The sequence below is a fragment of the Hesperophylax consimilis genome, chromosome 24 (assembly GCF_061612785.1).
Source record: "Hesperophylax consimilis isolate HC1 chromosome 24, BYU_Hcon_1.0, whole genome shotgun sequence".
Taxonomy (NCBI): Eukaryota; Metazoa; Arthropoda; class Insecta; order Trichoptera; family Limnephilidae; genus Hesperophylax; species Hesperophylax consimilis.
The window spans coordinates 28,569,414-28,596,613 of NC_142859.1; the positions used below are offsets into that span (position 1 = coordinate 28,569,414).

At 32.1% G+C, this 27,200-nt stretch overlaps 2 protein-coding genes across 2 annotated transcripts in view; one reads left to right on the forward strand and one right to left on the reverse strand.

The window, feature by feature from the left end:
* Nucleotides 1-2,288: 2,288 nt before the first annotated feature.
* Nucleotides 2,289-27,200, reverse strand: part of hbn (aristaless related homeobox homeobrain) — a 52,647-nt gene continuing 27,735 nt past the window's right edge. The window contains exons 3-4 of the mRNA XM_089646557.1: nt 16,388-16,475; nt 2,289-2,803 (exon numbers count right to left, since the gene is read on the reverse strand). Coding sequence (XP_089502683.1) covers nt 2,289-2,803; nt 16,388-16,475 — 603 coding nt within the window. The remainder of the gene's footprint in view (nt 2,804-16,387; nt 16,476-27,200) is intronic.
* LOC149412161 (putative ATP synthase subunit f, mitochondrial) lies at nt 16,852-17,436 on the forward strand. Its single transcript, XM_089646558.1, has 2 exons — nt 16,852-17,136; nt 17,289-17,436. The coding sequence occupies exons 1-2, from the start codon at nt 16,944-16,946 to the stop codon at nt 17,432-17,434; spliced, it is 339 nt and encodes a 112-aa protein (XP_089502684.1). The 5' UTR covers nt 16,852-16,943; the 3' UTR covers nt 17,435-17,436.

The following is a 27,200-nucleotide window of genomic DNA, read 5'->3' on the forward strand; positions in this document are numbered from 1 at the left end:
AAAATAGAAATTATAAAATTAGCACGGAAAAAAACACAGTTTTTCAATCGAATCATTTGTCTATATTTAATGATTATAATATTTAATTATAACATTGTATTTTATAACGTTTACTATTCAATCAAAATTCATTACACATGTTTAAGTTTTATAAATTTTCTACACACAATCAATAATATTATAATAAGACGTACATAATAAGATAAATAAATAAACAAATCGTGCAAAACTATGTACAAAAAATGTATATTTTTGGAATGAGATAAATCTGTAATCTCATAAAATTGCTAAATATTTATTAAACAAAGAAAATATTTTATTAATTATTTGTGACATTTTTATTATTCACAATCACAATGAATAAATTTTTAAATTTAAGATTTTTTTCATTCAAAAGTTTTGTTTTAAGTTTTTTTGCATATTTGCATGTCCTTCCTAAAGTAACATTTTTTAAAACCAGCAAAAATACTCACATTTCTAACTTCTAATTGATTACGACTTATTTTTTCAATTCTTATAAGTCCTTTATTGTCAAATAACTTTACATGTAAACTAATTTATTTTAAAATTGAAACCAAATTCAAAATGAAGGCTTATTAAAATACAAGACATGAAAATCTACATACAGTTAAAATTGCCTGTACATATTCGTATTGAATTTTTTTAAGAGGCTATACAAAATGTATACACGTATTTTTTAACACTTTGCAATATCCAAAATTTTGATTGATATGTTGTTAAACGAAAGTATACCTAATACAATTGAAATAACTTATTTTTAATATCTTATCTCATCAATATAATATATCATTGAAGAAGAAGATAATACCAATAAATCTTAACGAAACATGAAACAGAACAAAACAAAGAAAAATATAAATCAGATATGTTTTTTCGAGACACTATCAATGTTGAAAAACAATTTATTTAAACTTTAAAAAAGTTTTAAATGACAACTGCAAAAATTGTGGGAAACAATAGTTGCAAGGTAATATTGTTAATTCCGAATTTAAAATATGAGATTGAAAAAAACATCGTATCACAATTAGGTTCCAATGATCGTGTGGTTAAAGACGTTGTCCCGTTATCTTTTTATTTTTACTGGCTATTGTTCTGTTTCCTGTATTATTTAGATTTATTAGTATTATCTTCTTCTGGAAGAAAATATTCATTTTTACATATTTAGATAATGTGTATAGGTATAACAGAAAATTACTTTATTGACAAAAACAAGTATACGTTTTTATTTAGTTCAGCATTTTTGATGTCACGACTTTGCTTTAGGCTTTTTTCGGAACAGAATTGACTAGCGAGAATTCCGAGGTAGCAAAGAATATTATAGTCATTGATCATTCTTATTTTTTTAACTTTAATCTGATAAATTTCTTCATCATTATTCTGATGAAAACTAAAAATCTCTCTACATAATTAGCATTACATACTAAATTTCTTACGCTATTTCATAAAATACATTTTTATACAAATTGAAAACTTAAAAATAAATAAACATATAATACAACTAAATTAACATCACGCTGAGCACAGCCAATCAAGGATAGAAGAAAAATAAAATAATCTTAATAAATTATTTAAATTGTAATAAATAATAAAATTTTAAAAAACATTTTCTATTCGGAATTCAAAATGGTCAAAGTAATACTGGTTTGGAACTGTTTATTAAATATAATTTTAATCGTGATAATTCAGTGAAAATATTACAACTTGCTCAAAATTTGTAATGAAACCTCAAATAAACACGGTTCCATAAGTGATATTGATACAAACTACATTCTACATTTAGTGATAAAGGAATCCATTTACAAAACTGTGTCTATTTTTTTATAAACATTCGGTCTTGCAGAAGTGATTTTTGAAATCATTTAATCTATTACCTACAGATTGTATATTAATTTATACGAAGAGTAGGTACACACGAAGTTAAAACTTCACAGAGATGTAATAATAAATCATTTACAGCCACGAACATACAATGTTATTTATTGGATTGTATGCCATCTAAATTGTCCGAAACCAGTAAGGGATGTTAAGTACAAAGGAGTATGGCACGGAGAAAAATAAGTATTGCTATTTAATTTAGAATCTCTTGAATCAAATTATTGATAATCCTAATAGTGAGATTTTTAATATCTATATTAGAAATACTCATTTTTCTCCGTGTGGCTCCACGCGATTACACTTTCACAGCGCGTATTTAACGCTGTACTGTAATACTATAGAATTTTACATAAATTGAATACATATATATTATAAATGTTTTGTTAATTTTCTTATGTCTGAACTTTGGATTTTAAAATGAGATGTTGACCACCACTCATCAGCAAGTGTTCTTGCGCTCTAATCCTCAACGCATCTATACTATTCTTCCTTGTTTCTTCTCCAGAATCCTGAAGAGTGGGGGATCGACTCCCGTCGTCGCTTCGAGCTGGAGACTTAGGGGATCTCGAGCTTCCTCTCGCGTCGTCAGGACTTATGGATCTCGAAGGTGCAGAGTTAGGAATCTGGTCTTGAACGTGTTGGAATCCTGGGAAACCAGGTATCTGAGGGAATCCTGGTGGCATTGGGATGCTGCCACCTCCGGCCATCATGTATTGGGAGAGCAGGGCGTGGAAGGACGGTACGGAGAATTGAGGAGGTGCTTTGTTCTCTTGGTGTGACCATGGGAGTCCCAGGGCTGCTGGGTTTGGATGGAGACCAGCGAACATGTGGGGGAAACCAAGTCCTGGCCAAAAGGGATCTGAAGGCGGCATGGATAGCTGTGCGTGTAGAGCGAAGTCGGGTACTCCTGTGGACAAGCAAAAAAAAAAACAAATTAGATTTTTTTTTAAATTACCTTTCGTAAACCATTTGCCATTCAACGGTGTGAACCATTTTGGTGGCCTATCTTCTAATTAAATTACATTGCATCTTACGGGGAAACTTTGCGAAGAACTTTGAAAAGAAGGAATAATAATGACTCTTAGACGTGTCTTAAATATTTTTATTGCATTAGCAAAAACATTATTTCATAATTAATTAACAAAAAGATCTTGTTTATAGCTAATATCATCTTGCCATTATCCAAATAATTCGACCTACTCACAGAGTTAAAAAAAACTGTTTTATTAAAAAATTAAATTAAAGTGATAAACTTTTTTTTACTTGAAAAATACCCCGGCTTACGGTAAATAACCCATTTTTCAAAAACATTTGTAAAAGTTAAAAATAGGTTCAGGTAAAATTATCTATTACAAAAAAAAAGTTTAAAAAAATTTAGTTTATAAATTCTATCAAATATTAAGAACAAAGGTATGTTGGTACATACAAGGTCTTAAATTCTTACGAGTTTCAAATAATTTAATCTTTTTTAGCCTAATCTTTACTATACAACAGAAATCTTTTAACTTTACCGGATTAAAGACTTAGTTATAATATGTTCACAGGAATTTCTTATTCGAAGTGTTATAAGTTAGCAACTACATTACCATCATGAACTATCGAGCTTGAAACACAATTTTTACCGCATAAAATAAGAAATCACCCCGTTGTCTGCACATTTTCTTTCTTTGATAAGAAAAAAGGTTTTGAGAAATCCTTAACATCTAGGGGTAAAATTGACCTAATATACTTGAAATGCAAAATATGTAGGAACTTCGAGACGCCTGCATTTTTTGCTATTGTAATAAACAAGTATTAATATTTCCAATTATTTAACAGTGAAAACACTGTTAATTAAGCTAAAAACTAAACATCACCATTAAAACTGTCTAATCACCCCAATCTATCGATCTAAAATACAAACGAAATCAATTAATCCCTTCTGACACCGAATGTGCAACTATCTAACGCGAGTTTATTTCTCTATTAATGGCAAATGTGTTTCCATATTATCATTGGCGGTTCGTGACTCATTAAAAGAATGTTTCAGAATGATCGCATTAGCTCCTTCGTGTCCTGACCACGGACCGCCACTGTCTGCGCTGATCACGACCTATGTTTTCCCAGTAATTATTCATAAAATTGACTTAATGTGCAGAGGGATTAAAGGTGAAATAAAAGTTTGCCATTTAAAAAAAAACTATTTATTACCAAAAATTATAATATTATCATTTATGAAGAATTGAGTTCGAACGACTGTCTCTTTCTCACAGTAAACCTATGAATTGATTAAAAAAAATAAAACCTAGAAATAGAACACAAAGTAAATTATTAACCCAAATTAAAGAGTTATATTGACTTTATTATGGCATAAATCTGCTGTCTGAAATAGTAAAATCAATCAAATAGTGAGTTGTGGTGTCGTGATTAGCAAAGCTTTTTCTAAATTAACGAAAATACGTAAAGATAACAGCAAATAAAAATAGTGGAATGTTCTCAGTCTGAAATGAAACACAAAATGACGTGAGTTGATATGGTAAAATAACATCAGTTGTCAAAGCACTTCCCCGACAAGGAAGCTGTCCTGGGTTCAATTAGTTCAGTGGTCAAAGCACTTCCCCTGTAAGGAAGATGCCCTTGGTTCTATTACATCAGTGTTTAAAGCACTTCCCCGGCAAGGTAGATGTCCTGGGTTCAATTAGTTCAGTGTTCAAAGCACTTCCCCGGCAAGGAAGATGTCCTGGGTTCAGTTAAATCAGTGGTCAAAGCACTTACCTAGCAAAGAAGGTGTTCTGGGCTCAATTAGTTTAGTGTTCAAAGCACTTCCCCGGCAAGGAAGATGTCCTGGGTTCAGTTAAATCAGTGGTCAAAGCACTTCCCTAGCAAGGAAGATGTTCTGGGCTCAATAAATTCCTGGATGCGACTAAATCTTTTTCTGTATTTTATGTTTCATTTTTTCGTTTCAGAGTCGCTTTAATGATTAAATATCAATATATTATCCTTAACATTTTGTCCTGCATGTTTTAAATCTAAAAGATCCCAAATTCATTGAGAGACGTAATAAAAGGAATACCTATTTTATTATTCAGATTTTCTTAAAAATGCATACAAACAGTATAATATTAATAATGATAATAATAATACCATCGCATTTATATACCGCAGTTTAGTGTCATTCCGTATCATATTGTCAAAGTGCGCTTTACTATAACAAACTTAAAAACGGTAATTTTGTATAAGTCGTCACGTACTTAAAATTATTTCGTATTAATAAAAAAATACTTAAAGGATATAGAACAAGTAAAACAAAAAGGCTAAACAAAATAATTGAATTAGTTACTGGGTACAATCTGGGTATATCCTACAACTTTTATATTATTTTCGCACGGAAAGCTTTTTGAACGACCCTCAATTAAGTACCTATTTATATTGAAACATTTTGATCTATCAGGTTATAAATAAAGCTTTTGCCGATAGTTAATCAGATACCGGAGCAATTAGGAGACACATTCCCTACATGCATTTCATGCCATTATTCTTTGTAATACTTGATTTATTTTTTACAGTACCTACCCTGTCATGTTCTGTTGCATTAACGTAATTATTTCATTTTTATGCGCACTGATCGAAAGTTTAAAATCACTGGTTAATACAGAAATCGGTGGATATTGATTGTTAAAAATTCAAATGTAATAAAGTTAGTTTTTATCATTTTAATAATATATACACGATTTGTTTGTCGTTCTCTTAGCAGTATTTAAATTATTTTTAATTCTCTCGCTTTGGGGGTGATCTTGGTGATTAATCAAATTTTTCGGATTGGTTCAACTTTGAGATACCATTTTTCATAAGTTTACTGGCTGACATGTACCCGGCATTGCTAGGGGATTTGTGGATTGTTAGGGTGAATTTTAAAAAATGTGTATTTGTATATATATTTATGTACACTTAGTTAATAAATAATAGTAAAGTTAATTAAAAAAAACACTAATATTTATATTTTTACAGTAAAAATGACGCGAAATAATGATAATCTTTGAGAAATAAAGGCTTTCAGGGAGGTGAGGCTGTGAAGCACCACATCTTGACACAGGAATTCCCTTGTAAGATGAACGGCTAATGCTTTTGTTGTAATATACTATTTTTGAATACATGTAATACATTTATAAAATACATTTACGTTTTTTTCTGTCTAAAATATCTGAAAAAAATATCTCCACAATTATTCATCTGACAATATGTTTAAATATAACTAGGAACCAACTAATTTGACAATTATTTTCGTAGCGACATTGTATCCACGTTAAAAATAATCCGTTAATTTCTGAGTGGTAGCGATTTCTGCAATCAAAAAGTCGCGCAATATTAGGTACCTACTTATCTACACTTTTTATAACTTTAGGTATGTTTAATGTCTTAATAGTACTTCATTTTGCCAGTCTTCTGCTCTCCCTTCATCTTTCACCAGCCTCACAACATTTTTTTTAACTGTTTTGTGCAATATCTTTCATTTTAAACCCAAGGTACAAGTACCTCAGGTAATTAAGTGCAGAAATAAAGATATACCTCCGTCTCTATTTCCAATATGAACATGTAAAGTCCAGTGGCGTCGCTAATGACGTGTAAGCCATCATACCCCCAACAGATCGAGCCTGATAATTTAATTGCAAAATCAATACTGAAATGATGCTTCACTGTTTTGTTTATTGGGGAAAGGAAGAGATATATTGAAGCAACCTGCATACAGGACGACAAAATATTTAAACAGTAATTTGTTAAAATTTTACACACAGTCACAGCTTTAAGAATAATTAAATGCATAACTTTGGTTCTCATCCCGCTCATCTTATATACCCGGGAAAACTGAGTAAAATTAGTATTGCTAGAATCTCTTCAAATTATTTGAAATTCAGTTAAAAACGAGATTGCAGACCGTTTTCTGAAAATCTTGAGTAAATTCTTAATATGTCAGAACCCGTGTCATGCAATTACATTGCCTTGATATGATATAATGACAAAATGCGATAATATTAAGATTTTTATGAACATGTGTTCCGACATCGTCATAATATATTCGTGGTTCACTAAAAGTTTATTAGGAAACCTTTTAATTCGTTTGTTAGGGGTTTGCGATCCCGTTTTTAACCGGACTTACTGATATAAATATTGCTTTAAATTAATAAGAATCTTTTCACAGTATTCATTAAAAAACCTATAAATTCATTCGTTAAGGGCCTGTAAACCGTTTTAAACCTAATTACAATAAATTTTAAGAGATTCTTAATAAATTAGCAATATTTAAAATTAGTAATTTTTCGCCGTGCAAAATATTTTTTTCTAATTCAGTTCCTGAATGTGTTAATTCGTGCATTATTAGGCCTTTTAATTTGTTTGATAGGGGTCTGTAATCCCATATTTAACCGGATTACCAATTATATGAAGAGATTCGTAATAACTTAGCTATAAATACTAATTTATCACGATGGAATTTGATTGTGGCCAAGAGGGAAGATTCTAGATAGATATTTATAATTTTGAAAAGAAATGTGGTGTCATTTTTGTAACTAATTTCAAACAAACGTACATTGATGTTCTTCTGACATCACTTGTTAAATACCTACCTACCAAGCTGGAATACAACTATGAGGGGCACAGTTGTACTAGAAACCTGGCTTTACACTCGTAAGTGGTATCAATGTTACATGTTTAATTATTAATTCATTTTTAATTTGTCTGTCATATATTTTTAATCGCACCCTGTTTGGTGTTGTTTTGAGCATGATTCAATAAGCATTATACCGGCTGTTTAATATAAACAGCTCATGTTTAAGTTTGGAAAAAACACGTGTAACTAAAAACATGTCAGCGATCTGTATCTTTTAAAATGGTAATGCGATTGTAATGGCAGTGGGTTCGGTACCTCACAACCCTCTACCCACTACGGACACTACCCTTAGTAGTAGAAAGACAGGGGGTGGTTAGGTTGTTAAATGAGGGGGTGGTAATCACTCTAAATGCACTGAGGGCAAATAAATGACGAAAAACACCCCTTATATCCGGTGTATTTATGAAATTTAAGGTGCGATTATTGAGTATGATTTGAGGTTTAAATATTTAATCTTTGTTTTCACTTATTTTCTAGTTGAAACGTGTGTTGAAGTGTAATGTACAATATGTATAATTATATATGAGACGTGTATTACAGCATATGCTTTATATTAATTTTTAGCGTTGGAAAAACCTGCCTCACTAGACGAATATATCATTGAATGCATTTTGTTGCAGTTTTCTATTTAAAAATTCATTACTTTAATTTATCAACATTTCTTACACACATAACAAAAATGCTATATTATTTATCACCATAAGATTTATTATTATGTTTTGGTAAACTAAGATTTTTTTATGCATAGCACAAAGGGTAACAATTATTTTACAAGCAATAAAGTCCCGTTGGCGTCATGTATCTTTTATCAGGAGATTTTTCAATGTGGATGAGAGTGTTTCAGGCGAACAATTATTGCTTGTAAAATAAGATTTATTGCAATTAAAACGATAGTGTGTCAGTACCCGTTATGCGAGAATCAAACACTGCCCGTCCGAGTTCTAGCCGAATATTAGGTTATTGACAACCTCATATAAATACTTGTATGATATCATGGTTATAAATCTGTGAAAAATTAAAAAAATTACCTTTCACAAAATTCAAAATATAACTTCAACAACTTTTCAACAACCTTCGACAATTGACAGCCGGCATAGTCCAGTGGTAACGCATTGAACTGCCATTCCGAAGGTCGCGGGTTCGAACCCGGCGTGCGCAAATAAATTTTATTTGATTAATTTGTGTTATTTCACAATTAATTAATTAAAATAATATATAGTATATTTGCGGCACGTTCCAGAGTGGAAGATACTACCAGTATCGCCCTGGTGTAAGACCACCATTTAGCCGTGTTTAGTGACTAGATCTGAATAGCCAGGTACTTCCCCATCTTCCTCTTTCCCTTACCCACTTACCTTCAGCCTCACAACATCCCCCAATTGGGGATGCCATAGTCTCACTGGCTCCAGACGGGAGCAGTTGTGACTCTTGTGAGGTATTCACTATAAAAAAAAAAAATTCAATAAATATACATTTATTGAATTGTCAAAATTGTAAAATTTTCACCGGTGGTGCTTTTTTTGTACGGGCTGTGGTTGTTGGGGGACGGCAGTGAAGAATATACATTTTAAAAGTAGGCAATGGTTCAAAAAGCTTAGGAACCTCTTAAAACTACAAAGGCAAATGATGAAAATGCTTCTATGTGATCTACAATGATAGTATTTATGCTAAAGGTGTTGCCATTTTTTGACGATTAGTAAGCAATACGTAAATGTGTATTGTAAAACACATATATGTTTGTAAAACAGTCTTTAGGTACTAGGTAAAACTAATTCCTTATTTAATTATACTCATTTGAAAGTCGTTTGGTGCCATTACCTGCCTTGTCCTATTTCAAATATATTTATATCTTATTATTATTTAAGGAATTATTTCAGTGTTCATGCTAACCTTATCGGGCTGGTGGTGTGTTTTTTATGTAAAAACGAGACATTTTTAAATCGTTAGTTCTGTTTAATGCCGCTAATGTCTTTTAACTGTGTAAAATATCAGAATAACACATTTAAAATTTAAAACCACAACGAATTTAACGACTTCAAGTTGTATGTAAATTACATTTACATATAGATCGTTAGAATAATTGATTTCAACTCAATTTGATTTTAATTACACAGTAAAAATATGTACAATGTAAATAGTATAAAAGTAGTCTAGACCGGTCAGTGGCTGAGTTGGTATAGCGTTTTGGTCCCACTCTGGCGTAGTGTGTTCGATTTCTCAGCTGGTTAAGTCCTCCATCACAAAACAAGCAACATATTTTGCTTACTGTGGCGGTAGTAGGAGATGTTCATATATTGTCAGGTTATCCGAATCCGGGAATGTTTGTCTTTCTTTAAAACAAAAAAATTATATTGACCTTAAGATTATCTCTCAATCCAAAAGACAGGTTGAGTGGAAATGACTCCACTGACAGCCTGGATTCTAACTGCCTCGTAAATTATGGTCCACCATCAATAGGATTAGATCCTCTCACAGCCGCTGTGCCCACATGATGGGGCATTAGTGGGGCCTTAAGAAGTCAGCGATGTGTGAATGCGATGCAGTGCAGACCAAACAGTGGTCAAATAATGCCCGCCGCGTTCATTCCCCGGCGGGATCGATGACGTACACAGGGCGACGTCTGAGGCCGTAAGCTGGCTCACTGAACTAGATGACTCCCCATCATACGAAAGAAGAAGAAGAAAATTTTTGTTGTTTGTTTTTGGGGTGTTATGCCGTGTTGCGCTAACTCCTTCTTTAGCCGACGTTTCGGACAGCGTTGCAGTGTCCATCATCAGGGCAGATCCGGTAGATCCGAAGATGTTTGAAAAAAATGAAGAAAATTGCCAAAACAATGTTGGCAGACGTAAATCTAATTAAATAGAGGGAGTTATTATATTATATTTGTCCTTACGAAGGTAATGTACTGAAACCGGTAAGTAGGTGGAAATAAATTAAATCATAGCACAAAGTTACACCGTTTCATATTAAATTATTTATTTTCGAACAATTTAAGTACGTTATACTCTTGAGTTATCAATAACGTTAATTCCTTCATTAATTACACTGAAATCAAACCAATCGTGAATATTAAACCGTAGCAAATATTTCAATAAAAGGCGTAATTGGAAATTTTGAATAATTTTCTTCGAATATTTACAACTGGTTGAAAATAAATTTCAACTATTCCCGTTATTTCGGTAAGTAGTTTTAAAATAATTTATACGTCGTTCTATTTCAGTTTGATTAATTCTGTTGAAGACGGAATATCTGTCACATAAACCATAACTCTTAACCATATGGGGAAATACTACTATAACCAATCTGAAACAGGTCCAAGTTGTACAAAACGCAATTGTAAAAGTACTAGTCGTCCCTAATATTTTTAAACAGAGACATAATACACCGTTGCTTTTTCAGAGTGCCAAAATTTTACCTGTTAAGGCTATTCTATGGCAAAAGATCATAATTTAGAATATATTTACCCCGCAGCATAAAGAAAAATTAGAACATAAATACAGTACTAGATTCACGCGCAATGACGGGTTAATAGTTCCGAAATTTAATAATAAATACGGACAGAGAACGTTTGAATACAACATACCGAAGATATTTAAATTATTACCTGACACTATAAAGCAATGTAAGTCTATGAATAAGGTTAAATATATGGTGAAAAATTGGCTATCGGAAAAAAAAAACTTTAATGTTTGAAAAATTGTATGAAAAAATTTGTTGATTCTGTAGATATAAGATGTAAATTATAACTTATAAAAATGTATATGTAACTAAACTTTAAGCACCTGTTGACAAGCCAATTCAGTTGGCTTAGCAGGACTTGTTTGTTGATATGTATTAACTATTTATTCAATAAAAAATAAAAAAAATTAAAAAAATAAAATCTTCGCCACCATGTTTTGACCGAGACTTTTGTACTTTATATGTTTTTGTGTCCAAATGTGACAAATTGTTCCGGAACACAAAGTTCAAGAGTGTTAGTACATAGTATTGTTTGTTAAAAGATGACAACAACATGTAATACATTGAGACTACCAAAAAAGACATTTTTTAAAAATATATTCAATATGCTTCAAATTCCTATTAAATGTAATTTAAATCATATTCCATTTTTTGTTTAAATATATTTTAAATCATTTTCAATATATTTTTAATCATATTCAATTAAAAATAGATATTAAGTTCTCGGAGAGAGAAATCCAATCAAAGCCGTAAATACCGACATACATGCTCTTCAAACGCGTTCCCATTTCGGCGTTTCAATTATTGTACCTTTTCCAAGTACCAGTGTAGCCTTTTGTAAATAAAAATTGTTCGCCAATATCAAATTTCAGGATAATATTGTTTGGGATTACAATCCTGGTGGGGGAAGGGTTTATATTCAAACTAAGGTGTTCGAAAATCCGTGTCGTAAATATTATTTTTTGTTGGTTGTTATAGGAATAACCCAATTAATTAATCTGATTAAAATTATCTTGCTCCATACTATTCCTTCTGGAATAAAGTTAGTTTGACTACGTAACACTTTGTGATTGCGTTATTTACTGTATTAAAACGAGAAATAACCTAGTTCACATCACTACATTTTTAAACACACAATTTACACGTTCACCTCTACAGGAGTATATTTTTTATATTTATTTAGTTTATACTAATTATACTGTATTCAATTATCAAATAATACAATTTGAGGATTTACTCATTAAGTTAATCGAAAAATAAAAATACTAAACATTTTGCAAAATGAAGAGGAGCATACAAAAACTACCGCTTTATATTAATATAATATAGAATATTTCGAAAAATATGTAACATAAAAAAGATACAACAAAAAAACGAATAAAATTGATATGCAAGACACGAGTTTCCGTACACTCTGTATTCAATACTCGTAGATGATTCTCCGGCAATTTTTCTATCGAACTTCATAGAGCGCAATTATAATTGAATTTTCGGACATCGTTGTATAGATGTTGTGTGTATGTGTGTGAGTGCGTTAAAGGCTGTATGGGTGAATAGCTTTTGGTAACATTTCGAAGCAGAGAAATACAATTTTTTCGATGTTTGATCAATGTCATAAAATGGCTGATTCTGGTAGTTTGCAAATGATGGAACGGGAAAAATCATTTGAAAACGAAACATGATAATAATTATTGGAATAAAAAATAATCAATTCTCTTTCTACGAACTTCGAAAAAGAAAGATTTAACGTACCACCGTAGACAGTTTTCACGCCATTAGATTTAACTGCGCTAGGACGTTTTGTAATAATATTTGGATAATGAGGTGATTCCCAACCCTTTTCATTCCATTTCCCTTAATTATTATTGCACTATTGAACTATGAGCTCTCTCGTCATTAAATTTTCACAGTGTTCCATATTTTTAATTTCTATGTCTGTGAAGTTCTTTTAAATACATTTCTAATTTTGAAACAGTTCATTTTAATGGATTTTTTTTAAATTAATTTTTTGATCAAAACTTTTTACCTTACAACGAGCACCTTCGCACTGAAGATGCCCGTTGGCATCATAGACGAAACCAGTATGGTAAAAAATAAACAAGTGGGAATAAGTAATAAAAGTTTTCAAAGTTTGACATCTCAAAATCATCACTTCAGCCAACGGAATTACCTTCCGGTAATTTAGTGTTTACGTGAAGTATTTTTCCACTCTGAACGTTTGCTATAAAGCTTCAAAATATCTATTTCATCTTGTGAAGATATGATAATGCGTCATCATTTTTTGTTTTTTTTTGTCCAAGGTAGTAAACAAAACTAATTAAAATTTGTAATGTGCGTATGAGGAATGATATTAATTATAAAAAACTGCTAAAAGGATGTATTTCTTCAAACCAATTATGAGGCTTCGATTAAAAAACTACTTACACCAAAAAAACAAACACATTAGTGCCGGACCAATTGTTTATTTATTAATGGGTTTAATATCATGGCGGATACAATTATTATTATCGCCTTTATCAGGAAATCATTCGATAATCACCCCAAATTCCTAATAACGGCGCCCTTAACGGAATAATGCTAACGGATTCGTTAACGCTTGGGCGGGGCGTTAGAACAAGTGACCGACCATAGAATACAGGGTGTCCGAGGGTAAATTGCACTAGCTTCATGAGGTAATTCTACGTGATAGTAAAAGTAAAAAAGAAAAAAATTGTCAAACTGTTTCGTCAACCGAACCCATTTTTTAAGTTATACTGAAACACAATTACTCGAACAACAATTTTTAAAAATATATTTTTTTTTTTTTTAACATTAAAAAATCTTGTAAACAAACGTAAACATTTGTTCTCAGTAGATACTAGCATACTAAAAAGATCTTGTCTAAAAATTTAGGAATTATTGAAGATGGTGTTAGTTATTTAAATTATACAATGAAATCGATACAAATGGCCGAATAATAAGGTATCAATGGCTCAATTGGTTGGACCAGAGGATTTGGGTTCGAGTCCTAGTTTTTATCGTTACCTTTAATTTTCAGTGTCTTTATCTGTTTTCGTTGAGAGTTGTTGATAATAATTTGATTTTCTTCAATGAAATATTTCACTGTGGTTTATAAGCTAACCAAGTTATATATTTCTATTTTTTTGTCTCGTACGTGTTCCTGTACTGATCATCCGATTTCGCTGATAAAATAAAAGTTTGTTCTTATTAGCAACAGGGGTGGTTTGAATAGCAGAATAAGTCGGGAACGCTCGAGAAAAATTTAACGCATTATCATTTCTGCACTGGATTGAGATACGAAGTCAAATTAAAGTCCACATAATGTAGTTTTTAACAGTAACTGTGTTGATTTCATGATACTACATGAAGTGAATGGTGGAAAAAGTTGGGATGCCAGAGAAAGAGAAGGATCATATAATCATTTGTGGTTAAATGATACATAAGTTATGAACGAAGAAATAGGAGTGAGGGGAATGTTTGACGTAGAAGTTAAAAATTGAATATATCTAGAACGCCCAAGGAAGACACGGCACGATCAAGTGAAACAAACACTTATTGCAATACAATATTATTTAAATATTGAAGACAATATTAGTGATTTCTAAACGAAAATCTGAAACAGAAAAATCAGAAGAGGAAACGGTCACATCTGGGACACGAACCCAGGACCCTTGTCTTTCCGGGACAGTGCTCTACCAACTGAGCTAATGGGACCCTATTCCCCTCGGTCACTTTTAACTGTATCATACTTCGAATAAGAACTACTAATATTGTCTTCATTTTTTCACCGCACATTTTTATTGGCAACTATCTTTATGTATGATCGCAAGATTCAACCCGAACTAAATGCAATCCAGACAGCGTCTTTTTATATAAACCTATCTTATTTTTTATTTTTAATGTGCGACATCTGTTGACTTTTCTGCAAGTCTAGAATGAATATTTATTTTTCGAAATAACTTTATTGAGAAAAACCTCAAATTGTAATATTTAAATATTGAAGACAATATTAATGATTAATAGTATTATTTGCACGTTAACAATGCGCCTAGTTTTCCGGTACATTAGAATTCCCAGCGTCAAAACCTTACAGCTAGTCCTTAATAAATTGGAAATCCTAGACAGAAAAAGCTTTACAAATGATTTCATCACGCAAACAATTTTTCGTATAGATGGTTACGAGTACATGCGTGGTTACATATTTACCAGCGGGTGCCACTGGACATAAAAAAGGCGTTAATTTTTCTATAAATGACCTCCTTTACGAAATATGAAATCATTAAGACATTTCACATACTTCTTAACACAATTCAAAAATCGGTGAATTCAAAATTCAAAAAAATTGTTGATTTGTATTTGAAATTCAAACTGCCACTTAACTCGACTAAATCTCTTTTTAATTATGCGGGCTTACGTGGTGTTTGACTAGCAAAGCAGGGACGTGCAATAGAAAACACAAAACCATCGGATATGTCCCAGGGGCGCGAGGGGAGGCCACCCTTAGTTAGGCTTAGTTTAAGTGCTAGAACTGGTACACTCGTATGACTGGAGCGTTGAAAGGGGATTATTATAATATAACTGGTGTAAAAAATTTGATTAACTTCTTGATTGACTGATCAACATCAATATTCTTAGGATGAATTTTTTCACAGAATTTGAACAATTTATCAAATTTAAACGTTCATTTTCGGACTCTGTGAAAGTCTTATTCAAGTTCTGTTATTATATCATTGTAGGTTAGTTGCTTGATAGAACTAGAAATAATCTTTCACAGAACACAAAAATTAACATTGAAATTTGAAGAATTGTTTAAATTATCTAAAACAACCCGTTCTTATACAACTTCCTAACCTAACATAACTCTGTAAAAGAAGATATTGTGCAAAGAAAAAACTTAGTGGCAGAAATATTTCTAATTTATTAAATATCTATTCAAGTTATTCGTAATCCTGTTAAAAACGGGACTGCGGGCCCTAAAAGAATGAATTTATAGGTTCTATGTTGAACTTTTACTAAAAAAGGAGTGTATTAACGCGACATCGGAACACGTGTTCATTAAAATCATTATATTTCGTCATTACATATTAACAGGTTAAACGCAGGTGCGTGAACATGTGTTCCGGTAAATTCAAAATAAAATATTAGGAAACGGCCTGTTGACCCGTTTTTAACAGGATTTTAATAAATCGGCAATACCTACTCATTTTTCTAAACTATGAATATTTTGCGATTATTAAAAAAAAATAAGTGACCGACTGTTTGAATCGTGATTTTCTATGAAAATAATTCTTGACCACAGCTACCGCCGCCTGTTCAGTACCTCCATCAATAACGCATTTGAATTTAAAATAATAATTTTTTCGAAATTATAAATATCTTTTTCTTTACCTTGATCAGGATGCATGAATGCAGCGGTGTCTCTGCCCATCGCCTTTTCTCGCTTCCTCCACTTAGCACGCCTGTTTTGGAACCACACCTAGAAAGAGATAGATATTTTTTTATACGGTACAACATCATCAAATAACTGTACATTATTATACTGTTGTGGAAATCTGAATTCTTCAACGTATCTTACTGAATAGAAGTAAACTAATAAATCATCCCTTCCAAATTATTTGAAATTTGGAATAACTTGTAGTTCTCATTCCCAACGCTATTGTGTACTGAGATCTGTTTTATCGACAATGATAGCTTTACTATAAAAAATCCGTTGTGAGTAAGTACCTACCACATAATTTTAAATCAGTAATAACTATCCACGTTTCTTCGGCAATTCTTATTCCGATTTCAAAATAACGTACTAAATAAGATCACACTCTTTTGTTTCATATTAGAAAATTTATCACGTCAAACACAAAGAACATTCACTGCGCTTTTGTCACTTATTTACCAATAAAACCGGCGTTTTTTTGTTAGTTTCTTGATATAATTTCATCGTTTCGAGATGGGAAGTCAGTTTTCCAACTTTGGAGGGTACCCCAAGGAGTATAACCCAAACGTTCACGGCATTTATGACCCGGCAAGGTATTATGGAAAACCGGACATACCATTTGGCGATGTGAAGTTGGGAGAACTTGGCGCTTGGTTCAAAAGAAGAAACAAATCTCCTAGGGCGATTATGGGGTCTTGTAGCAGAGGTATATATATTTTTGGTAATTATTTACCTACAACTACGAAAGTTTCATCATTCTTTTTACAATGCTTTGGTTTGACACTGTTTTTTTTCTCTAAATCCTTGGACGTCCCCGATTTTTTACACCATTCTTCTAAAAATATACTTTTCCTGTAGGTTACTGGCGTTGGCAGCACAAATACTCTCAACCAAGGAGAGCTCCAGCGACTGGCGTATACCATATATTAGTTTGTGCTTTTATCTACTTTTACGTGATCAACTATGATAGAATGACTCAACATAGGAATTACAAGTACCACTAAACACCGATATATATTTTTATTCTTTAAACTTTTTTTGTTTTGGTTTGTGTTCTGACCTTAACCTAACAATAAAACAATCCTAACACTGACGGATCTATTATTTTTATTGTTTAGTAAATAAAATAAAATATTTAAAAAAATCATAACATTGTTTAATTATCAATTTTTCCATCTTTTGTTAAGATAATAATAAAAACTGTTTGTTGCTGATGCAGAGTTAACTATCGAACGGTGAGATATCATGAACTTTTCATTTGCTTCGTCTGTATGGAATTTCCATTAGAATGTTTTTTTTTTGTATTTTATAATTTCCATCATGAGCACAGAGCTATTAAATAAAATACAAAATACCAACCATGTTTTTCAAATATTTAATTAGACGAAGCCTAGTGGATTTTTTACTTTAATTTAAAAATCAAAGGCTTTTTTCCAAAAAAAATAAATTGTATTGTATGTTCAGAAATTAAAAAATCACATAAATATAATGAAATTTCCTTTCAAACAACCTAAAACCCCTGGACGTAAAAAGCCCTGGACAGCATTAGTGCGATTTTTGTACGAATGGCATTGAAGCCAAATCTAGGATGAGTGTAAATTGCCTGGCAGCCATCTTGTATGACAATCTTTTGAAGTGATTCGAATGCAAAGTGGTGGATGATAAAATATTGTCATTTTATTTTTGTGTTGTCATTGCAGTTATAACGGCTTGTAATTTTTTGGGGGTATTTGCTGAGACTACGAATGAGAGGTGTCATTATTATAGTAAAAAATTAAGTAGTTTTGGAATTTTTCATACATTTTTTCCCTCTTCCCGCAGCTTAGAAGCTTTTCATGAAAAATAAACGATTTTCTTTACATAAATATATTATCAAAATCTCTAACAAAAATTTTATTCCAGTCTCAAAAATAATTTGTATCTTGGTTCCAATTTGAACTAAACTTGACACTTCGCTTTCTAGAAAGCTAGGATTTTCTTCTATTTAAGACTAATTATAATTCAAAACATCGTTATATTAATAAAATAGTTTTCTGTTTATAAAATAATGAATCGCAGAAACTGATTTATACTAAAAGGTACAGGAAAACGTTTTGAAATCAATGCTAATATCAATAATTTCTCTCTGGTATAAACCATAATATATTATGTCATGAAATGATATGAAATTGAATCATTTTTTGACTGCAGCATTTCCGTTTCGGTAACAGGAGGGCATGAGTGCACGGAGTATGGTGATATCGGATGGCGATGGAGTTCAATGCTTCCGGAGAATTTGCATATGAATGAGGATATAATTCAGCTCCGACCATTAAATGTTATTTGCCTGCGCGAACGGGGTGGAATTTCTCCCCTAAATCCAATAGAAATATATCAAAAATGATAATATGTGTTTAATGATTACCGTAATTTTTTAATGTTAAACTGATGCTAATATAGCGATAATATTATATTACTAGTTCTGTGAACAGTATACCAGTAGCGTAACGTTGATTATTCCGATTTGACAGCTCGTAATGCTCATGCGAACTCTATAGGAATAAAAAGGTGCTCTCCAAAAGGGCCACCATCTTGACAGGATTATCCACATATGGAATATAGAAACAAATATTAAATATAATTACAGACAGACAAACTTCGCTACGCTCGCGCTCAGTCAATTATAAGTGACAGAAAAAAACATGACGGATTTGTAAAAATAAAATCTGCAGTACGAAGAAGGTTAAAAAAAAAAAAAGGCACCACTAGCTAAAAAGATTATTAACAGGGACCAAAACATTAAGAGATAAATAAGACAAATAAGCAGCTATTGGGGTTGAACAATATAATTTCTTAGTAGTACAGGGTTTTCCAATAAGAGGTGTTATTTTGATATTCAATCGTAAAAGATCAATGGTTTCGTTGCTTGTGTGGCACCTAGCACCGTCTTGTTGAAAGTAAACGTTTTACAGATCAATACCATCCAATTCCGGCCATAAAAAATCATTAATCATCTTTTAAACCGCACCAAACAGTCACACGTTGAGGATAGAGAGTCTTTTCAACAATAACTCTTGGGTTTTCCGAGCCCCAGATGCGACAATTTTGCTTGTTGACGAAGCCATCGAGGTGGAAATAGGCCTCATCACTCAAGATGATTTGCATTTGATTCACTCAAGTGAATTTTTATAATTTCAATGCGTTGTTGAAGCGTTTATCGTTCCATTTTTATCAATGGCGTAGTTTCTACTTGTCAAATGTCAAAAAATTAGAGCTTCAAAAGTAACATCTACCAAAATAGCGGGCTATTCAAAATGACACCTCTTATTGGAAAACCCTGTAGTTGAAAATGTTTAGATAATTAAAAGTGCTGGTAAAATCAACGTACATAGTTATGGCTTTTAATGGAAGATTTAAAGGATCGTAGCTTAAAACACGTGTGACAAACTTATGGAGTATTTGTAGGTACTTTCTGATGCATTATGCAAGTGCCAACTGCACAATGAGTCCCGATTAGCCGGCCAGTTAGAGCGAAGTTACACTGCGGCTAAACGGCCCGTTAAACGCCCGGTTAAACGCCCGGTTAGCTGCGATTACGGAAATTCAATTAAACAGCCCATTGTGGGGCAGAAAATGGCAACAATTCAGTTTAAATTAGAACGATTACGTCACATTAGCGAGGAGCGTGCGGAAAGTGCACAGACTGAACCGGCTGGAACGGCGGAAAGTGGTAATTAAGCAAATTAGTGCAATTTGTGTGAATTCAATTATGAAAATTGCAGCCACTTATTCCTTTTGTAATATAGTTGCAAAATGAGCCATTTTGTAAAATGCGCTATCCAATTAAATTTTCATTAATTTTCAAATTTTTAAGCTCACATTATTTTATTGTATGAATATTACTCATTTTCAACATGGCGAAGAAATTTTCTTTTGTTTATGTACTTCCATACTATTATTATATTTATTCTTCAAAACATTAAATTTGCTAAAAAAAATTGTTCTTTAAAACGGAAAATTGTGTGTCCAGGCCTTCAAAAAACCTTCTTGAACATAGACGGGTTGTTTCGGAGAATTTGAACAATTCATCAAATTTCAACGTTAATTTGCGAGTTCTGTGAAAGTTATATTCAAGTTCTGATATTATATCATTATAGGCTAGTTCCTTGACAGAACTGAAATAATAACAGAACTAGAAAATATCTTTCACAGAACTGGCAAATTAACATTGAAATTCGATGAATTGTTCAAATTCCCCGAAAGAACCGGTCCTAAGATCAGGCGACATGAATTTATTAGGTTATCTCTTATTTAAGAACGCATCGTTTCTGGCATTTCCATCAAGGCTATGGAGATTTAAAATATAATTTTATCTTGTAAATCCGATTCCAGGTATGGCGGACCAAGTCACTAGATGTTTATTACGATTTAAGCCTAGGCTTAACCTTTTTGTAAATCAAACAGCTTAACGTATTTATTCAACTAAAAATTAAATATTATTTTATACAGAAAAGAGACACAAAAAGGAGACCAATTAAATTAAGATTCGCAAAGAGAACAACAAAACAAGAATTTACTAATCTTCCGTTCATCTCCCAGCCATTATTTAGTTCAATCAGTGAGAAATAAAATCTCAAAGACACCATTAACTGTCGAACAAAAAATGATTTTGTCAAATTGTCCCATAAAAAAGCACAATCACGACTAAACGAAATAAAATCACAAAGGAATTTAAATTGTATTAAAATGAGCAACAAAAATAATAATGATTAAATTGACAAAGGACTTTACAGATATATGGGAATTTTCCTTTGGTTCAGTTTCTCAAAAGAATCGGAAGCAAAGTAATTGTGCTGCGGGACTTTTAGATCGCTCCTCCCGCTTTTAGAAGGAGCACATTGCGGACTTTTGCCGACAATAATTATGTCTCACTTCTGCTCGCTAACTCGGTAACAATACACACAATTAGCTGGCGAGGGGCGTACGAACAGTTTGAAGATCAAAAATAATTATATTTAAAAGCTGATAATGTACGAGTTATCTAACCGAATTTATATATTTTTGATAAAAATATGACCATTTATAGTAATTATTACAGATAGGTGTGGAAAAATAAAATAGCTCGTGTGTGTTTGTGAACATTGATAATTGCGAGTTTAAAAATAGTAGTTGGTTTGATCCGAAAAATCCAGTCATATTTTCTTACTACAGAAAGTCAGTATGGAGGATTTAGCCATACGAGGAAATGAACTCACGACGCCTAGGTGGGAACCAGACGCGATGCCAACTCAGTCACTGACCTGTTGAATATAAACAAATGAGTTTTATAACTCATTGACATGTAGCAAAAAACAAATAAAATAATAACTAAACAAGATAAACCTTCCCGTACTGTCAACGATATGTTCAATGACATTATTTCATCTAAATGGCCCAACTTTTTCCTTTTTTGGCTCTAAATCTCCAGACTCTTCTAGCTGTGGTATAAGGATTAACATTTACCACAATAATCAAAGTTTAATTAAATTTCAAACCAATTTTCAATATTTTCAGCAAAGTACATTGCAATAATTGAGTCTCTCAAATGTAAATAATAACCAAAAGTTTTAAACATTTCTACGTTCTCTCAGACTCTTTCAGCTCCCTAAAAAAACTTAAATCATTCCTTCTTCGTTCTGATGATCACTTTGTATGCTTTATTCGAGTGCTGATAGCCTCCATTCAAAGCTCTGGAAAAACCGTATCACTTATTTGGATTCCTGGACATGTTGGTATCATGGGTAACGATATTGCGGATTCCTTGACAAAACAAGGAGCATCATCCAACTCGATTATTTTTCCATTCTCAAATATAGATCCTGCAATGTTTTGGCAGAAGATTGGCACATTAATAGTCAATACAAGGGTGCCCTCTTTACCTCAATATCAAAACCGTGGTACAACTATTTCCTCATTCTTGAAATTTCGTCATTTTTTCAAATGAGATTTTGATATTGTTCTATTCCTTCTCACCTTTATAAAATTCACGTCTAGAAATGGGAACTTTAGATCACATATTTTTCGTTCTTTTTTCCCTAAACAAATATCTTATTATCAAGCCTTATCTAAAATTGCCTCCCCCATTCAATAGCTCATATCTAAGTCTGAACTCGACTACAATTTTCCATATAATTTTGAAATTTGCCCACTTAAACAAAATTAGTATATGAATTCACCTTCCGTCCTACATAATTTGAAATGATAACCTAGAAATCCCTTGAAAAGTGAAAGTCAAACATATTTAAAAAAAAACGATAAAGCTTCCTATTTTTTCGATATATTTTTTTAAATGCAATGCATTACTATTTGTCTGTGCTGTAAAAAGATTAGTAATCGATTCCATTAATTTTATTTTTCGTTTCAATTTAAAGTCAGGATGATATAAAAAGTGATTTCAATAAAAAAAAACTTGAATCTTTTACGCCTCTGAACAAATCAAAGCTCTCGTGATCGCAAATGAAATTAACTGCCCCAATTACACCCCTTCAATACAGACATCAAAAGCGCCCTCCTCAATCCGAAATCACAGTTTCAAACGAAACCCGCTCTTCGCTCCTCGGCAATAGGAACCGGTTCCGTTTGGCCCGCTTCGCGTTGTGTCATCCCTGTCTTTTGTCAGAGCGAGCGAGATGGGAATGGGATTTTAATAGACGCGCGGATAAGTGCGAAAGAGACGGGGATAGGGGATTGTAATTAGGGGTGTGTAGGTTCCAACAATGGGGTCCAATCGGAAGTGGATCCGGCGACGCAGCTCAAGTGACGTAGGGATGAATTTTGTATAGCGGATTATTATTTGGACTGTTGTTTCTCAACATTTTAAAGTATGATCCAACTGCAATTTTTTTTTAATATTTCAACCTTTTTTTAAATGGAAGCCATTATTTTTTTATTGTGTAATATTCAAATCAATGTTTACATTGAATTCGCTTTTATACTAAAAAAAAATTATGGGACATCTACAGCACTAGATTTCTACTGGTAACTGTAACTAAAGGCAGTGGGGAAAAAATTAGAAGATAAGACGAAGGAAGCAAAGTTGATAGCAATTGGTCTCGCTCGGAGAAATCGATAACTTTACAATGTCGGATCGATAGGCATAAATACCAATGATTTCATACCAATTTTCCAGTAGGTCTCGATTTTTTTGCGATTGATATCCAGACTGATATTGATAATGCAAAAAATCAAAATCGATGTATGCTGGCAACACTGGTGCATTTCTCTATGAAATGACATTCCTTAATGTCAGACGTTTTAAATTAAAAAAAATACTAATAAACTGACAATGTCAACAACTTTAATATATATATGGGTAGTCCGCATGTACTTTTCGACACTAAAAAAGAAGTAAATTAGTTATTGAGGTCTTTATTCGCAACTTGTTATTTGAATAAATTTACATTCCATAATAATATTTATGAACTGTTCAAATTTTGTCAAACAAGCCGCCCTTAATCGACGTTTTGACATTTCTCTACACCTAGGAAAGGCTGACTTAGCAGTCGTATATATTAAAGATCACGCATAATTTTTCAGCTAAGTACAACCATATCTGACTCCCTAACTTAAAAGAAAAACATAATTGGTTTACTGTCGTAACACGGAAAAATCTTCCTAACTGCACAGTCCAAATATTTTTTAGACGTCTAATATATTTTCTATGCTAAATTAACACACAACAAAAAAAGTTAGTCACCTGCCTAAATGGAAACAGTTGAATATAAAATAATAACTTTATATAAAATAATTCGAAACAAATTCACAAAAATTATTAAAGACACGAAAGAAAAATATTATAAAGAAAAAATAATCCTTACAAAAAAAAACCCCTAAAAAACATGTAACACTAATTACGAAATTATAAATAAAAATAAATCAATTACAAATGTTATAAACAACAGTAGAACCATATTAAATGCTATCCGAGAATCAAAAAAGTGTGCATATATTTTCAACAATTTTTTCGTAAACGTCGGACAAAAACTTGCATACAAAATCGATCAAAATTATCAACCAGATGATATTCATGAAGATAAACTCAGTAATAACAAACTATCAGATTTTAAATCGACTACGTAAAAAACAATTGAAAACATAATAAAATCACTAAAAAATGGTGTTGCACCTGGATATGACGGTGTAACTACAGAAATCTTAAAAAAATATTCTAACTCATTAAATAAACCAATTACTAAACCAATTAACTAATACAATTACAATTATAATTAATGTATGCATTGTGTGATGATCTGGCTTGTAAGCCACACAAACCATCAGGGAGTAATTAATTCCCTTTGAAAAAATGGGTTGATTACATAATTCACTCTGCAGGAAAAGTAACAAATTATAATCCAGCCATCAAACACATAAAAACAGAAGACCATATATATCACTCGCATTGAGTTTTGCAGCGATTCTTTAATCTCGAAATTCGGCAGCGGACGGCAATCAGCACAATAACACTTGCATTCGCACCATGAAATTATCTGTCACGACAAGCTCTCAAGAGAGAAGAATTTAGATAAAAAAAATAAAACATTTTAATTCTGAAGTACTGTCACTTTATTGTGAGAAAAATATTTTAATATATTAGTCTTAAATCGACCAAACAGGAATAGTGGTGCCCTCTTTTGTCCAACAATATAATTCGGATGAATCCAGCTGATTAATGCATAGATGACTGTATTTAACTATCACTTCACCTGCAGAGAGGTCTATCCTGTCCACTATTTTTAATTTTAATTTTCAAATTTGATTTCAAACTAATTTTAAGGCTACTGCTTATCCACATTGAAAGTGGAATATTCCCATCAAACTACAAAAAATCCACTATAACACCTGTGTATAAATCCGGAGATTCGAAAAATATAAACAATTACCGCCCAATAATATCGTTAATATCCAATGTAGCTAAAATATATGAAAGAGTAATAAAGAAAAAAATTGTAGATTGCATGGAAAACCAAAAATGTACTAACCCCAGTCAATACGGTTTCAGAGAAAAATTGAGCACGCAAGATCATATTTTTGTAGTACCACCATATAATTTTAACTTCCTCTTAGATATATTCTTGACTGTTTTATTATTCTTAAAGTTTTATGTACATCCCATATACATTTCTTGTTTTAATTACGAGTACCTTTATAATCTTAAAAAATATTATATCTAAATGTCTAAGATCTATGTTAAATTCCTAAGTTATTCTTATGTTGTCCGCTCCTAACCACAAGCGTCAGCTTTTGTAGTAGAGTATATTAAATATGTTTTGATATGTTATATTTTGTAAAAAAAATAATAAAAAGTTTGAGAACCCAAGTCCCAGATATAAAAAGCTGCATCTATCTGTCAGATAACAGTAGGTAAGGTACAGTAGCGACTCATACAGCCTTATAACATGCATGAAAACTGAAGAATGGATGATTAAATGTAACGCTAGGAAGTAATCTTCTCCCGTACAAAAGAATGCGCGATGTAACAACGCGAAAGAAATGGGCGGAGAGGACAAAATGGCTATTGTTACATACTAAATTATAGCAGTCGGAAGACAATGAAACATGCATGGAAGAAATGTGGAAAAATATAAGTCGATTGTATAATAGAATGTCGATTGTTCACAACCATCTAAAGTCAGTGAGACTAAGGCATCTACCCTCAAAACAGGTAACACTTAGTCAGGTAGGTAACGTAAGGCATACAAATAAATTATGTAACAAATTAATTCATGTGTTTTGCGTGAATCTGTAAAAATAATATTTCAATAAATGCCGATTTATCGGCAGTAAAAATTAATCGTGTTTTTTCAAAAATGCTCCTACACAGAAAACGTCAGATACAAAATTGCGGCTTCGATTGGAAAAGATTTAAAACAATTATTTTTTTATGTGATTACCGAACTAGGAGCCAGTGAGACTATGGCATCCTCAATTGGGGTATTTTGTGATGTTGATTATAGTGGGAAAGGGAATGAGTTGACGGGGAGAAAGGCGGTGGTGTACCAGGATATTCAGATGTGGTAAAAAAACACGGCTAAAGTCATTTCAATCAATGTTTCGATTCCGAATGATGATCTTTATCCAACATCACATTATCAGATTCCATACACTAATCGAAAATCATATTTTTTTGCAAATTCGTCATACATCGGAACACGTGTTCATGCATCTGCATTTGACTTGATAATATATAGTGACAAACACAAAAATATTAGGATTTTTATGAATTTCCTGATTTCGTGACAATGGATTTGCATTTTACTAAAAGTTTATCAGAAAACCTATCAATGCAATCGTAAAGGGTCTGCAATACCGTTTTTAACCGGATTACGAATATCTTGAAGATATACTTAATAAACTAGCAATTTAAGTTTTTTTCCTACTCTGTTTTCCTTAAAATCCACTTTCAAAGAAAATCATGAAAAAGGCGTTATTCTTATGTAAAATCTAATTTAGAATTTACTAGCGAAAATTTTGTGATACGATTTTAAGTTGTCGAAATGCTTTTGATACGGTGTGGAATTAGTTGTTTCGAAATTCCATAGCCACCCCCAAAAATATAGTGGGGAATTAGTTATTTCGAAACCTCAAACCAACTCCGAAAATATTGTGGAGAATTAGTTGTTTCGAAATTCCCAAGCCACCCCCAAAAATATAGTGGGGAATTAGTTGTTTCGAAATTCCCTAGCCACCCCTAAAAATATAGTAGGGAATCAGTTATTTCGAAACCCCAAACCAACTCCGAAAATATTGTGGAGA

Coding starts and splice junctions, on each gene's coding strand:
- LOC149412161 (XM_089646558.1), top strand. CDS start 16,944: ATGGGAAGTCAGTTTTCCAACTTTGGAGGGTACCCCAAGGAGTATAAC. Junction 17,137..17,288: donor TATGGGGTCTTGTAGCAGAG/GTATATATATTT, acceptor CTTTTCCTGTAG/GTTACTGGCGTTGGCAGCAC.